This window comes from Centroberyx gerrardi, chromosome 6, assembly GCF_048128805.1.
Source record: "Centroberyx gerrardi isolate f3 chromosome 6, fCenGer3.hap1.cur.20231027, whole genome shotgun sequence".
In the NCBI taxonomy this organism is placed as follows: Eukaryota; Metazoa; Chordata; class Actinopteri; order Beryciformes; family Berycidae; genus Centroberyx; species Centroberyx gerrardi.
Genome location: NC_136002.1, coordinates 22,930,435 through 22,947,304, shown reverse-complemented (window position 1 = coordinate 22,947,304; position 16,870 = coordinate 22,930,435). Strand labels below are relative to the sequence as shown.

At 43.6% G+C, this 16,870-nt stretch overlaps 1 protein-coding gene across 1 annotated transcript; it reads right to left on the bottom strand.

Annotated features, from left to right (window-relative positions):
- Nucleotides 1-5,928: 5,928 nt before the first annotated feature.
- tsr1 (TSR1 ribosome maturation factor) lies at nucleotides 5,929-15,460 on the bottom strand. The gene is made up of 15 exons (XM_071927317.2): nucleotides 15,310-15,460; nucleotides 13,528-13,631; nucleotides 13,204-13,432; nucleotides 12,508-12,642; nucleotides 11,879-12,333; nucleotides 11,287-11,431; nucleotides 10,512-10,693; nucleotides 8,228-8,448; nucleotides 7,915-8,074; nucleotides 7,635-7,745; nucleotides 7,368-7,500; nucleotides 6,918-7,034; nucleotides 6,591-6,731; nucleotides 6,393-6,467; nucleotides 5,929-6,274 (listed from the first exon to the last, which is right to left on the bottom strand). Exons 1-15 carry the CDS (start codon nucleotides 15,434-15,436, stop codon nucleotides 6,096-6,098), a joined length of 2,514 nt encoding a protein of 837 aa, XP_071783418.1. The 5' UTR covers nucleotides 15,437-15,460; the 3' UTR covers nucleotides 5,929-6,095.
- Nucleotides 15,461-16,870: the final 1,410 nt, after the last annotated feature.

Sequence of the window (16,870 nt, the reverse complement as noted above, 5' to 3'; positions counted from 1 at the left end):
TTGAATGAGAGCAGCTCATGCAATGCACATGGCAATCTCATTCACAAGCGCTGCCTTGTCAGCTGTCTCCCTGCCATCCCCTGCACTCCTGACAGAGGCAGCCAGTGTGGGTATCGACCCCTCTGTTTGTTTGTGTATGTGTGTGTGTGTGTGTGTGTGTGTGTGTGTGTGTGTAAGCGTGTGTGAGTGTGTAGGCCAGTCCAATAGGCGTCTGTGGCGCACATGGCTGTCCGATGCATGGTCTCTGCTCCCTGGTCTCTCCTCATTAGCCTCACACAGTGCAGCCCTTCCCCTCTCGCCCCCTCACCTTCCCCCCCCTCCTCCCCTCCTCCCCTCCTCCCCTCCTACCTTCCACTCACAGTACACATGGGGGGAAGAGCAAAACCTTTTGTTTTCTGTGTCCGACTTGCACCCCATTCCAGCCCTCCTCCTTTTCTCTCCTCTCCTCTCGGCTGACTAAATCTCTTTTCCGGCTTGATACTGCTGAAAACCATATGGTGTGTGACATCATGAGGGCAGGAAGCAGGGAGAGGGAAGGGGAGAGCAGGGGAGAGATTGGCTTGCCAGGTCTCTGTGCAGTGATGTCAGCAGAAAAGCACTCTGGGAGGCCCGTTGGGGGGTGAGAGGGGAGCAGGTTGGAAATTTTCTTTTTTTTTTTTTTTTTTTTTTCTTCTTTCAGATTTCACTCCCACCTGGATAATCAGGGGATAAGGGGGGAGAGAGAAGAGCGGTGGAGTACAGCATGAAGGGAGAGGTGCGGACAAAGGGGACTTAAGGAGTTTGTGTGGCCTTTTCTTCAGGCAGCTGTCCCTTTAAAATAACGTTTGCACTTTCTTGCTGGTGACACCGCGACATGTCCGCATATTGTGCCTGATTTACATTTGCGGGCAGGTGTTGCCGCGAAACACTTCTCCGAAAACGGTCTTGCTGATAAAGTGGCTCCACGGCGATTGCTAGGAAACTCCGTCAGAGGCATTTCAGTCAGTTAGGCGTAGGCAAGGTCTGGGCCATCTTTACATATCTTGGTCTCTTCCTGTGATACTAAAAACGTCTGCAGATCATCTATCTATCTCTTCCTTTTAGTCACTGGCAGTCCCAATCTGCTCACCAGGCTTTTCGTCTGTCAACCTCCCTCCCACCTCCTTTCGCTCTCTGGGTGAACTCTTCGGCTTTGTTGTGAGGTCCTGGTCTCCATACCATCACCCCCATTCCATCCAGCTCTCTATCAGCACACACAAAGATACACATAAACACTCATGCACGCACTCAGTTAGTCACTCACACAGTCAGCTTCTCTCTCACACACACACACACACACACACACACACACACACATAAACACACACACACATGCACTAAAATACCCTTCCCTCTGATTAATGGCAGAGCTGGGGAGTGTGCCAGGCGAGTTCCTTACAGAGTGAAGGCAAAGGACGAGGGGAGAGGAGAGGAGAGAAGGGGAGGAGAGAGGAGAGGAGTGGAGAGGAGAGGAGAGGAGAGAAGGGGAGGAGAGAGGAGAGGAGTGGAGAGGAGAGGAGAGGAGAGGAGAGGAGAGGAGAGGAGAGGAGAGGAGAGGAGAGGAGAGGAGAAGGAAAGGCTGCTGCAGCTGTGGTTTTGGAGCCTGTCTCTGCACCCCCTTGCTGCCCCCTCTCTCCATCTCCTCTCTGGCTCCTCCAGGGACACACGCCTTGGCCAGGCCCCAGGAACCAGGGAGTCAGGACCAGGCTAAGGGGGAGAAAAAGGGGAACAAGAGAGGGAAGGAAGGATATCACAAAAGAAAGAGAAAAATAAAGCTGACCCAATAGCAATGTACTGTCAAGCAGCACCTACATAAATAGGAGAGTGCAAGATGTGTGTGTGTGTGTGTGTGTTTTTATGGGCAAAATGGTGCTTAAAACTACAAACCATCATATTTAAAAAAGCACTTGAGCCTGTAAATGTTTTTTTCACTGCTATTTGATTTGAAAAAAAAAAACTAGATGGCACTCAGTAGAACGCATACCTCTGCCAACGCCATGCAATTGTCATGACATGCCAGTTCCACATGTCGGATTTTCTCCAAAAGTTAATTTCTTCCATGCCACATTACCAACTTGTTTCACATCAGGAGATGCTCACATTTTCATGACTGGACCTGAAATGGGACATGAGATATGCCTGTTCTGATTCAAACCACTTTTAAGCATTTTAGCTGAGCGCCACATGTACAATCAGTATGTCACTCACTATGTTTGTTCAGCGGCCATTAGGGCTGCCCTTCTACCACTGGACCAAGTCTTGGAAAAAATGTCTAAACCAGAAATGAGCTCTCCTATTTTTTGATTGATTGATAATGGAGGGTTTGCCTCTTCTTCTGTCTGCTGATAGGCACACAAAGTTTGATGGTGTTACGTGATTCCATTCGGAAGTTATTATGCCTTTTTGTGAGAAGCCATGCCCCCTTTGGCCAATCAGTATGAAAAGTTAATCCGTTCTTCCTTTCCTTATGACCAACTTCTCCACAAAGTTTTGTGCAAATCCATTACTAATGTTTTGAGATATCCTGCTAACAGTCGCACAGACAAACAGATGGAATGGGGCAAAAACATAAGCCCCATCCAACTTCGCTGGCAGAGGCAAAAACATCAGTGGTTTCATGTAGCACCAGGCTGCTCCATCACACCAAGAGGTTCACCAGTGGTCCCATAAAACACTCCTTCACTTCTCGTGGTTGCTAAGTAGTTCTTTAAAAGGTCTTAAAACTGACCAAAACAAAGACCAATCAAAGTTGCCCGGTATGTTAGAGAAGGTGTAGGCATCTGCCTTAAACACTGATGACTTCTTCAAAAACCTCCTTCAGTCCAGTGTGGAGTCTGTATGCTAAAAATAGTAGGACCGTTTTAAATTATGCTGTGTGTTCTCACATGGTTTTATATTGCATCAAAATCCGTTCTCTAATGATTATGTGCAAAAGAACCACTACTTTGTATTCTGAAGGATTGTCATTTTCAGAGCATAATGTGAATTTGTGAATGTGAATGTAGGTTATTTCAAGATGCCAAGTAGGGTCAGCAGTAGCTTAAAGGTAAGACAACTGACTTGTAACCAGAAGGTTGGCAATTCGAATCTCTGTGTGAGTGGGGGAAGGGGAATGAGCAACACTCTCACCTCTCTCAACAACCACTATAGTTGCCCTTGAGCAAAGCACTTGACCCCGCATCACTGCAGCAGAGTGCTCACCCACCAAAAGCACAACACTGTGGTTACCAGGAAGAATAAACTGGGAAGGAAATGGAAATCTTAGGAAGAAGAAAAATTAAAAGAAGTTGAGATCCCTTACTCTTATTCTGGCAAGGTGGCCAAGACCAGCTTTGACTACTTTTTTTATTCAATCCACTCTTATTTCATCAGAAAGATGTAAAGTGGATTGATATGGAATGATGAGGATGGAAAGAGAACTTGCAGAACGTATAGATGGGTGGGTGGATGAACTTGGTAAGAAAAGAGACAGTGGATGAATACCCTTACGCCACATGTGGCTGGTTCGCTTCTCTTTTGCATTCGTGTCACAAAGACTTGTAATAGATTCAGCATTAATGCATATATGCATTAATGCTTTCCACCTCCATGGAGTTGGAAAATTTCCTTTCAACAGAGAAGATGGAGGGATTTTTCATCGTATGGAGACGTTTCCAGTGAGGGTTCTCCTTATTAAATTTGAGATAAGCTTATCAGCTATCAACTTTTTCTCAGGCTAACTTGGCTGTATTGGTAGCCTCTGTCTCAGCCTAACTATACAGAATGTTTGTGTATGCGTGTGTGTGCATGTGTGTGTGTGCCTGCATGAACCTCAGGGTGTGATTTGCTCACCCCCACTGCCCTGCAGTCCCAAGCTAGTGTGTGTTTGAGGCCTATACTCTCGCTGCTCTCCCCCACTCTCAGTGTTTTATGGGCTGTGTGCTGCGGTGCAGTGACCTCCCTCTCACCCCGGTGCCACCCAGCCGGTGCAGGATTCAGGCGCGCATGGCCCCTGCCAAAACCCCATAGCGCCACATCTGCAATCCATAAACGCCAGCCACTCTCTCTCTCCTTCTCCCTCGCCCACACCGCCTCAGACTCTCACACTCCTCCATTTCACTCACTCACTCTCTTACTCTCTCTCTCTCTCACACACACACTATCTAACTTTTTATTTTAATTTCCAGATTCTATTCTATCCCCTTTGCATTCCTTTGGCAGCTTCCTCCCCTCCACTTCTGGTTTTATTCATTCTGAACATCAACTGGCTCTTCCCTTATCTCTCACTCCCTCACTGCCCCTTTCTCTCCTTCCGTTTCTTTATCCTCATCCAACGGAAAAATCTCTCACCCATTATATCTTCAGTGGGAGCCAACTAAGTGTGGTGGCAGTGAACTGGGAACCACAAGACATTCCTGATCCAAACAGCACTAAGCCACCAGCGTTCACTTCTTCTGACGGTGGCCTGTGCCAAACACACACTTCACTTATGGGCTGGATTCTGCCTTACCACGTCGCAGTTGGTCCCCAAACAGCTAAATGTTTATCTGTTTCAAATTGATAGTGTCAGGGAAAAATGTTGTGTACGCGTCTAAATTCAGTACCATTTTTCAACATGTTACTTTAAGAACGTTCATCCATAGCGGGGGTATTGAATTCCCCCTCCCCTCATCATGAACTGCTAGCCAGCAAAGCACACAACACCCCTCCCTTCAGCTTTAACAAGATGTGTTCAACACATCACTGTTACAGTGCCCTTGCCTTGATACATGTAAAAAAAAAATGAAGTAGGAAATAAATGGAGTGTTACCGCAAAACTGTCCAGGGCTCCCTGCTTGCCCCCCAAGGGCAATAGAGACATTAGTCTTTCTCGATTGTATTATCTTTATTTTTCAACTTTTTCCACTGTAATCAAATTCACAGTATGAAAAAATGCACAGAGTGAACTTTTGCTCCCCTTCATTTCTTGGATCGTGTTCTCCTCTCCATCCCCAAGTCTTCACCTTCTGGTTTCCCAGACATATTGGCATGCCTCTGTGGTGCAGTCCCAACAGAGCCCGGGGATGAATCATGTTGCTGCAAGCATGCAAGAGCTCAGTTTTATGATAAATATTACAATTCATAAATCATTGTTTTCCTAAGCAAAAGAAAAAAAAGGAGCATGGGACAGGGAAGGACATAAAACTGTTGAGCATTTCAGATCCAGTTTGAAAACAAGAGCGAGGTCGTGATCTGTGTGTGTGTCTGACTGGTGATGAAAAGGAGGCTTCAGGTCAGGGCAAGACCACCAGGGAGAGAGAGAGAGCAGTGTGTGTGTGTGTGTGTGTGTGTGTGTTTGTGTGTGTGGATGGGGGGGTATGTACTAAGCAATTGGCTTGTAGTAATTACATGCACAAATTACTATCAGTATTTCTTAATTCAGATCAATGCATCTATGATTAGATACACACAACTTATAAATTAAATCAGCGGGTAACGGGGAAAATAATGCTTAAAGCACAATTACATGGAGTATTTTTTCATGATTAATATGTTCCTCAAAGATCAACATAATCTGTCCCAGTTACTAGATTTCATTTTGCTGCAGGCAATACACCCCATCTGTATGCATTCAGAAAGGGTTTCATGGGTTTGACGCTTCAATAATCTATCCTGCTCTAAGCTTGCAAAAAGTATCAGTGACCTGGCAACTGTTGCGGTCACAAGCCTCATTATTTGTTTAATCAGCCAAGTCCTCTCCACATACAGCTATTTGTTTAATGGTAGTCACTCACATAATTTTTTGACCCAGTTCAAACAAATGTCACAGTTGCTCAACACAGCAGTTTTAGAGAAGCTTTGGCTAGTAACCCTTATTCATCACTGCCATCTAGTGGCTCCAAATTGATCTAGCAGCATGACAAAGTTGTAAAGCAAAATGTATTAATGGCTTTAATAATGGTTTGAGATGAACAGTTAGAAAGTAGGTACTTTGGATCAAAATAGTTTTATTTAATACACATTACAGTTTGTGAAAATGTCATGTGCGCACATACACGGAAAGCACTTCTGTTCATACGTGTGCTGTGTCTTGCTTGCACTGCTACGCTGTCCCTCTGCTACTCCATGTCCAAGTCGTCCATCTCCTCAGCGCCCTCTCTCTTGAGCCAGGGTAAGGGCAAGGGCACATAAGGGTCATACGTCCAGCGAGGAAACACTCTCTTGTACAGATTCATCAGGACAGTATCTTGGGAGCGCAGCTGGTTATCAAATACACACTTCATGTGACCATGAGTTCCTGAAAAACACAAAATACAAGATCTGCCATGTCAGATATCACAGGAGTAATGCCATAAGTAAAAACATACAGTTTCAAGAAGTCGCTGAGACAAAATTTCGTTTTTAAGTTTCCTCACCTAAAGCCTCCTTGATGTGACCTCTCCGACCCCACTTGGTTCGCAGCTCGACTGGCTTGAACCACATGATATCATCTGTCACAGAGAGAAAGGAAAGCAGCTGACCATGGAGTAGAATTAAAGCTATATACTCTATGAACTATGAAAATAGTCAGAGTAATAAAGATGTTAACATGTCAACAGCTACGGTGCTCTCACCCCTGTTGAAGAACATATAACGGACAACAGCAGAGCGGCGGTTAATTTTGAAGGGGTGTCCGCTCAGCACAATCCTCTTCAGCACGACACGCTGGGGGTCACAACTCAGCAGACTGCCTGTGGCCACCAGGTCCTGCATGCCTAGAAGGTGAGGACATAACAAGAACACAAGCTCAAATACCAGTTTAGCAGCAACTTAACTGGATAACCGAATAAAACAATTAAATAGACAACTGAATAGCCGGTCAAAAGTTTACAATCAAGGGAGCCAGACCACTAATTAAATCTACTTCTTTTCAAGTATAATACAGGACTCTTTTGTCTTACCATCGCCCCTTTCTTTGAAGAGCAGCACTCCCGCAGTGGGGAAGGTGATGGGAGCGTACACTGACACCACAGTGGGGGCATCTGGCCGAAGGAAGCGCTCCATCTTGTGCTTGTCAGCTAGAGAGGAGCAGATCTGAGTTCAACACTGAACAAGTCCAGTTCCACCAATATATACTTGACTATAACTAAAAGCAGATTCAGTGTTATCGTATGATTACATGGCAGGGTGACCTAGCAGGTAGAGAGACTGTCCCATAAACAGAAAGTCAAAGGTTCAGTCCTCAAAACAGACACATTCCCTGTCAAAGTGTCCTTGAGTAAGACACTGAACCCCTAACCTGCTTACTCATTGAACACTTCTCTAAGAGCATCAGCTAACAGATGCCTACAAAATGCCTACAATGTAAATATGTCTATCATGCCAGGCTACTCTGGGATTTGGGGTCCTACCTGAGGTGTGCTGTGAGAAGATAGGAGAGGCCCTGAACCTCCGAAATCCACAGTGGAACACCAGCTCCTCTTTAGACTTGATAGGCTCTGTATTGCTGGGGTGCCTCCTCACCAAGAGGTGCATCACTGACATCTGTGCGCAGAAGACGAATGATCCGGGCAGAAATGTCAGTAATAATACCGTACAGTCAGTGTAACTACTCTTTAAAATCGGTCATTGTAAATTCAGACACAACAGCTTTAGGATGTCAAAACCACGGGACATACCTTCTGTTCATGGGGCAAGAGGGACACCAACACCAGAGGTCTGCGTGACTGGACGCTCTCCATCACAGAGAAGGGCACATCAGTGATGTGCAGGGTAACATACCAGCCCACCTGCAACCGGAGGGACAGCAGGGTCAGTGAAGCCACAAATCAGTAAGATCTAATAAGAACACAATTACATAGCCTGGTCTCGTCTAATCTTGTTTATTTATATAACCCTTTACACAGTTAAGTCTCAAAGGGCTTGATACATAGAAACACAACCACAGTCTTTTTTTACCATGGCTCCCTCTTCCTCCTGCGCAGCCTCGGCCAGTATGCGGCGGCGGGTGCGTTCGAAGCTCTGGAACTGGAAGATGCGTGAGTAGTTGAGAGGCAGGTTCTCCATGGGGTCCCAGGGGGAGGAGCGGAAACTCTTTAGACCCCTGTAGCGCTGGAACCTGGGAGCAGAGAGTGTGCCAGTGATGGATCACTACGATCAGTTCAACAGCAGTAAAACAAATTTGAAGGTGAAAACACCTATAAAATGTAACAAGTTGTATAAGGAAAATGCAATTTGTTACATTTTGCATCTATCTATAGTCCTACCATACCTGACTTTAGCTGGTGCGTCGAGGGGTGTGTCCACCTCATCAGGGAACATTTCATTGGCCCGAGCCTCACGATAGCGTTTTAGACCCTCTCCCTCCTCAGCCTCATCCATGTGCTCATCATAGCGCTGGTCTGCTCCAGTTCGCTGTGTGGAGCACACCTCTTCCTCCTCCTCCTCCTCCTCCTCCTCCTCCTCTTCTGAGGCACAGCCTGAACCAGGGTCCTGGGCAGAGAGGATACAGTATAGTCTGCTTCAATACAGCACTGAACCCTTTTAATAAAACAAGCTTGAAAATCAGTCTTAAAGGGAATGCCACTGAATTTCAGCATGAAAATGCCCTTGTACAGTTTGATGTGTATTAGTGAACATTCACTGTTGTCGTCCGGATACAAGAGTCCTACATAAAAGCAGTTTGAGTTTGCCCTGCCCCTTGTCTGTGACTATCCCCCAAATTTACAAATCCATAGAGAATACATTTGAAAAGTTGCCGGTGACTTTGACAGTGTCCAGAATGATTTTCTGGCTATAGTTTCTGGTTTTTAAGTGATAACACTAGCAAATAAGGATGCTTGTATTGTCCATAATAGAAACAGTGGAACAGCACCAGGCTGATTGATTTGTCCTCAGCCTTAATAGCAATATATGAACCAGTTTCCCATACTATTCTCTAGCCAGGACGGGGCCATGACACTGAGTACACATTTAAAATAAAATTTAAAAAAATCTATTCTCCATTGATTCTATTTTGCTTATTTTGATTTCACGTTAAATTAAGCAATTCTGTTACATGTGCTCACATAAGCCCCTTTCACACCTACAACCTGTAAGATCGCTGTGGTGATGTTTGTGGTTTCCCCTGTTGACACCTTTAGCTACTATGCATAACGTTTCTGTGCAGATAGAATACGTTAGGTTAAAACATAACATGACAGTTCCTGGATAGGTGAGGTGAGGTGAGGCCGGATGTTGTGTGAGCAGTAAAACTATCTTAAAGTGATGTTGAACGTTGGCAGTTCCTTGGGTTGTGAAGCTTCCTGGTCATGATATAACCCCAAAATCAGTGAGTCTCTGTTATACTTTAAACCTTTCAGTTTGAATAAGTGTAACATCATTTTTTTCCTGATCAGATTTTGGTGTTACATTTGTTCAAACTGAAAGGTTTAATAACATAAAGAAAGCGATTCAAAACAATTTAGCAGAATGACAATTTTTTTTTATATGTTGTCAGAATCTGCAGAGAACTGTACGTACTGTGCACATACCTGCATACATAATATTAGAAATATATAGAAATTGGAATTGTATAATACCCAAACATAAACAAGACAAGCCCAGCCACAAAAAGAACAGTGCTATGAGAAGCCTGGGGGGGGATATGAAAAAAAACATTGGGGTAACCCCGATTTGCATGTACTTTTAGCGCGATTCCCAGTGTAGTCTAGAAACTACTCTTTCCAGCACCTCTAGGCATCCAGTCTTATTTTTAAATCTAACTTCCACAGGCTATATATTTGTATAAGGAAGTGAATCATCAAATAAACCGCGCAGAACGGTATTCCCTAGACTGGCGAATTACAGTACGAGTCAGACATGGGGGGAATCCGCTCAGCATGAGGTTCATTCACAACCTTTGCAACAATCCCAGCTGCAATAATAATAATAATCATTATTATTTGAAGTACCATTTCCCCCATTGTTAACATCTCCTAAATATTCCTGTGTGCTAACCTTGACATCAAACACATGCTAATAACAATTACAGATCGTAATGAACCCTTTGCACATGAAGAGTTTCCCCCCCTTCTTTCAAGCAGAGCTGGAAATAAATAAATGTTCGTCCCCTCCCCTTGTCGAGACAGGAAGTTCTGTTCACAGAACAGGAAGACAGGAGGCTTCTCTCGGGACCCCTGCTCCAAACACTATTGTTGCGGTGAGTAGCCTGGCACTACAGGCCAGAGACAGACACTGAGAAAACAAACAGTGCCTCTCAGTTGCGAGGTGCACTAACCGTGGGTCACGTATGCACTGTTCCGGCCCCGCAACCACAGACACTCAAACTCCATACTTTCTCCGCAGATTACTGTCCTTATCATCCTCTTTAGGCTTACCCTGTCTGGTTGTGGCCCCACTGTTGCCATGACAACAAGCAGGAGGTAAACAAAGTAACCCTAACATTCCTATGCAGCTGTTGCCCTACAGCAAGAAGCCAGCATAAAAGTTGTAATTTGTTCTATTTTACAGATAAATGTCAAGGGAAAATATAGTTTCCTTTGCTAATCACGCACCTGTGAGCCATTCTCCTCATCCTCTCCATCCATGGCCTCGTCCATCATTCCATCGTCGTCATCGTCACAGCTTTCTTCATCCTCCTCGTCATTCTCCTCTTCATCGTCATCCACAATCCATGTGGCCTGGTAGTCTGATGTTCCTTTGGGGACCTTCATCACACGTCTGTTCTTTCTGGCCTCTGAACAGCAGGAAGGAAGATCAGAGAGACATTTGAGGTTACTTTCTTGCCTATAATTTGTGTAGCTTGGTCAGAATAAGAAGAAATTGTTGCAGTTGTTGTTTTTGATTTCATATAGCCAACTGAAAAAACAAACCATATTTTATCAAGAAAGCCATGTGATTGCGCACATCAGCCATAGTTGCCATAGACATTTCCTGACTAGTCCTGACAGGCAGATGTGGACAAACAAAATATTGTCATGTTCACACTCACTTTGCTTTAAGCTGACTGATGGCCAAAATTACAATATTTTAGGCTTTCCAATTCACAGGCTGTGATCAAATCAAAAAGGCTTCAAGGTTTGATCAAGCTATCACAACAAAGGAGGTGTGACAGTTCCCTAATACAAGTGAGACAACAGCCACTAAGCTGAACAATATCTGTCTCAGGTAGGTTGCCAGGTATCTCCATCTAACTCATTGTAACATTTCAAATTGCAGTTATTTATACGTTTATTAATTTATATTTTATATTATAAGTTATATTTATATTCTAATTTAATTTTCACTACTTCATATTATAGAAGTTTATTTATTTATAGGTTTCTGCACCTTCAGCCTCCAGCAGCTCTGTGTCTGTGGGCCAGGTCTGCTCTCCGTCCATGGGGTCCACCTCAGCCTCTGCCTGCAGGCTCTCCCTGAGGGACGGGTCTGCCTTCATCAGCACCCGCACTGGAGCCTCCGCCTCAACACCATCCTGTGAAAAATACAGAAGACTGTAAGAATGGGAAATGCATTCCTATAACTCAGTGCATACAAAATCCAAGAGGAACTGTTGTTCTCAGTGGACAGCACTAAGCATTAAGGACCACCAGATCAAATCAGTGCCTGATATATACACCAATATTCATTAAGTTTTTCTTTAACCATCTATTATCTGTGTTGGTATGTACTTATCATAAATATGTAACACATATTTGTCCTTGTAGATTATGAAATATACATTAGCCTTTATAGTAGTGCTGAAATTTGATATACAAATATAAAAACAGTCTGCCATGAGAGCATCATGCCCTTACAATATCTCTAGAATAAGATAGATGTGAGGAAACCTTTTTCATCCTAAAAATCCAAAAACCTTTTGAATTTTCAGAGATGTGATAAATAAAAACAAAGCAATTGCTTTCCATCCCAAAACACCCACCAGCATGTCAACGTCTCCTCCTTTGCCAGGTTTTGCCGGTCTGGGCGTTGTTATGATGAGGGGAAGAGGGTCTGCCGGAGCATCGATCTGACTGAGCTGAAAGTCTCCGTGTCCACTGATGTGCACCAGTCTGTCGACCTGCAGAGGGCAGCCACGCACATACCCAGACACACAGAGGGTCCCTAAGCCGGTGGGTGCACCGCCCATCCCCTCACCAGAGGGGTTGGGGATGTAAGTGACATGCTGAGCCAAGACGTGAGAGCGTCTGGAGCGAAAACCCAGCTTCCTCTGTCTCTGAGTGCCCAGGTGTCTGAGAAGCAGGGTGGCATCCTGCTCCGAGTCCAGAGGGAAGAGACGAGCGTCGGGGAACCGGGCCTCGGTGATCTTGGACAGAGCTCGCCTGGACTCAACCCTCTTCTTCACAGCTAGGTCAGACACACCCTGACACACCAGTGCTACAGGGGATGGATTGAAGGATGGAAAAACAAGGGGTTAGAAAAAAGAAGCAGGCAAAAACAGAAATCAATAAAATCAGAAATCACTTAAAATGTATCAAATAGAAAATCTAATAGCAGTCTATCCCAGTCTGAATGATGAAGCTCCTGCAGTGTGTTCAGGTTCGTACTCACCGTGGCTGGGGAGACCCTGGGCAAAGAGACAGGAGAGGCAGTAGTCTCCATAGCTGTCCCAGCCTTCAGTGGAGTCCAGCACAAATACAAGGCTGTCTGCAATCTTTGTCACATCCAGCAGGGAGTGCAAGTCAGCTGTACAAAGTGACGAGAAAACATAAACATAATGCTCATGACAACCAGTGTTGCTGTCAAAATTGTACAACAAAGCCATGTGATACATTTTGATATAGGACATTTTTCATTGAATTGAAAAAAACACATTTCTTATAGCCAATGGTAGGGTTTCATTAAAAAAAGGAAGTTTTTGATCTTTGGTTGCACCAGTCATACTCTAATCCAAGCCAGAGTGGTATAACTATTAGCTGACAGTTTGAATTGATCAGTGGCAGCTGGTGCCCAGTCTTCTTGTTTGGAGATTTGTTGCTCAAATCAAAAGCAAAATCATTTTCCTCATTACTGACATCCAAGTTGTCAGCCAGATCACTGAGGCCTGCAACACTATTCATGCAAAACATGCAGGAAGTTATGTTATAGCACTATCTTAGTACAGAAATTCTTAATCAACAACTTAAAATAAATCGACAAATTCTACAACAATCATAAAAACAAACAAAAAAACACTTTGACTTAACAGTTGTACAGTATATGTTCATTTTCATGATGCAGGAACTGCTGCCATCATTCACTACTTACTCATACTGGGGCGTAGAAAGGTGAACCTTTGTTTAAAACGAGGCAGAATCAGCCCAAAACTGTCACTGACACCACTGATGCACTGCTCCTGATGAACCAGACCCCCAGCTCCCTCGCCCCGCAGCAGCTTGGTGACCGCCCCGGCATCAACTCCAGCATGAAGGGCCACCACAGCCACCAAGTGAGGGGGGCCGTCCCTGCTGCCAAGACGACGCTTCTCTGTCAGGACCTGAATGGGCAGGAGACATGGAAACTCCTCAGCATCAGTCATCAGCACAAATTAATAAAAGGAGGGTTATTCTTTCAGTCAAATTAAAAAGTTACCATATCCTTCTTATTCCTGCGTAGTTGGTTGGCTTTGTGTCTTCTGTCCATCTTCTTGTGCTCTTTCCTCTGTTTTTTGGTGAGGGCCGTCACCGACACTCTACCTGTGAGATAGACCAGCACAGAGAAATATTACAAATATTACTACACCATGCAAGATTGAGTCCAAAGGCAAGTGCCTCTCCATGGTAAATCCAGGTGTGGGTGCACACTTTGAAGGGTGCATTCAGCTGCTTCATTAGTTACACCTCAAAATATTAAGACGCATCACTGCATTGTAGGCAGCCTAGAATGCAGCCGAAAGCCTGAACCCTTTAAAGTACACATGGTGGGCGTAAAATTGCACCAAATACCTCACTTCACCTGCCCATGGACCATAGTAACTGCTACATGTTGCTGTTGTGCAATGCTTACCAGTCTATTATTGATGGTATGGTGCCATTTGGTATGGTGCCAATATAAACCTCACCTTTTCCTGTGTGCCTACCATTTGCATGCCCCATTTAGTTTGTAATAACACCTGGAAGGAATGACAGTCTGGCCAGCGAGACAACCTTACAGCTTAGAAAAAGGCCATCTAGTTCAGTGAGTATGCATGTCTATGGGTCTTTACTCAAATGTTTTGTATAGCCTATCTGCAATAGAGGGGGAGGTGTCAATCCAGCTTGACAGGACAGGCTATAACAAACACAACAAAAAACAGATAGCACCAAACCATCAATAATAGACATTATAGCCATTAAATAGGTGTGCAAAAACATGCACAATAGCCACATCTAGTGGATCACTGAGGCGAATCTAGTTACTCTATCTGCCGATCATAAACACATCTGCCTCATTTTTTAGAAAGATGATTGTATTGGCACCTGCCTGCTACAGTCCTGCTTCACGCACACTGACCCAACTTCTTGGTGCATACAAATACACACAGCTCTTGTTTGCATGCATTCTGCTTGTATGAATACCTGCAATAACTTCTAATTTTGCACATAAACAGTTTTTATAGTTGTGTGCATTAATGGGTGTTTGGTTAGTGCATGTCCATAAGGCATAAACAGAAAGTAACTATAAACAACTCAATAAATATTCTATAGATATGTGAACAGGATATTCACAGTAGTCTACTGGCTATTATTAAGTTATGACCGAGGTCTGCAATCTCCTTAGCAGCTCTTTTTTTTAAATCAGGTTATGCTTGAACATTGGCTAAATAAATGGATGATATATTACATTCATATTGTGATTATAAGGAGAATCTTAAGGTCAACAGAGCTGAACATTTTTAAGTAAAATATTAAAAACCTGGGGATTATAAACCTGCAATGTCACATAAGTATATGGGTTGGATACGCCCCATTGAATACAGTGCAAGATACATTGTTCTGGACTAGCTAAAAGGCTATTTTAGCCCATTTTAGCTTTTAGAGAACTTAGGTTGTTTGTTTCTTTTAGGTGTCTGATGAACACTCCACCCTTTAACTTTATGTCCTGGTGTGATTGCTCCTCAACCCACTCCTTTTAAATAAGTAGCGTTCAAGGAAAACACCAAGCTACACTCGTCATCAGCTGATTTGGGGTGACTCCGTTTCCAACACAACAATCATCAGAACTGACAGAAATAATGGAAAGACTTGATTTGCGTACAGTACCACTATCACTCTGCTCCTTCAGACTGGACAAACTGAACACGTGTTTTGGCAGAGCCGTGCCACACATGAAAGTCATGCCAGACACCACCAGCTGTTGGCGAGTCTGACCACTTCATAACTTAACAAGGTTTACCTTTATTCTCTCTCTCGACTTCGCCTTTCGTCCGATGCTTGCCATGTTTGTGGCCTTTGTTTTTCTGTTTATAAATACCGGCTCTATGGCCTTGTTGTTTCTCCTCACCCGCAGCCATTTTCACCATGTGGAAAGCCAAGCTGCAACATTACCCACTCTGAATCTACTTCCGCATTCGCACCGGTGTCACGGCGTGAGCGTGAGAGGCGGGTCTTCAGACGTTCCTGGCTGGGTGTTTCTCTTCAAAATAAAAGTCCCTGTAACAATATTTGAATATCTTATCCAAAGCACTTTACATTACCTTGAGTGGTGTGTATATATATAATATATATATTTGGTTAGCTTGGGTGGGCAAGGTGGGAAACGAAACCCTAATCTAAACATGTGTTTGTGCCATGCTCAAACCTTTGAGTTCTATATAACTACATAAATTATACAAACATTGTAATTAGAAAGACAAGTCAAATTCACGACCAAAGGTCTGACAGAAAAAATAATATTGCACCTTTTTTTTTTTTTTTTTTTTACATGTTTTGATTAAGGACTTCTCTTTTAAAAATACTCTTAATATTTTTAAACACAAAGGTTAAAGTTTTCCTGATATTATGTAATAAAATGCTATACCAGAAATTATATTTTTGGAACCTTTGCTCGACTGACATAAAGATCCTGCAAGTTGTGCTGCAAATGCAATATTTTCATATATAATTTCATACATAAAGAGAATTTGGCAGTGTCTGCCCGATTGAAGATGAATAACGGCCCACGTTAAAGGGCCTACTTGTTGGCAAGTTACATAGTTACATGAACTATGGCAAATAACTCAATTTTAGGAAAACCCTTTGTTTTTTAAAGTCAACATTTTCTGACATTGCAAAAATTGTCAGTCCATGTTTTGTTCGGACTGCTGACAGACAAACTAAGGGCACCCCACATTGGCCTATCGACCTACCCCCAAAATTTAATATCAATTAGGATACCCGTTGACCCTGGAGGCTTCTTATAGGTAACTATCTACAGACCTATGATGTAATTTCATAGATCTGTAAACTGTAAACATCTGCTAGCCAGTAAATCTGTCAATAGTCAACAAAGAGAGAATTCTCTCAAGCCAATAGTTATGTTTCAACATGATGACGCTGCATCTTTATCTGTTTGGTTTAGGCTATACCTTGAGTGCGTTCTTTTTGGTGTAATTATTTGCTGAATTACCTTCACTAAATTCTAGACTACTTGTTCTCCTCCTAATTAGCCTATATCCCATTATTTGCTGCTGCAACAACCCAATTTTCCCTAATCTATCTAATCAGATCTAGCTCACATCCAACATAGCTTCCTCAAGTAAGAAATCTTGCCCAAATTCATATTCCTTGCTTCTTGATGTGAGATAACTGACCATCAGCGAGGAAATTTAAATTTAAGATGTGAACATTTTTAAACTTTCAAGATTTCACTACTTAAAATAGCACCACACCCTCAGAAACTACTGCCGGTGTGCCCTTGAGCAAGGCACGTAACCCCGGACTGCTCCAGTGAGCTGCTCAGTGGCCAACAGCAGAAG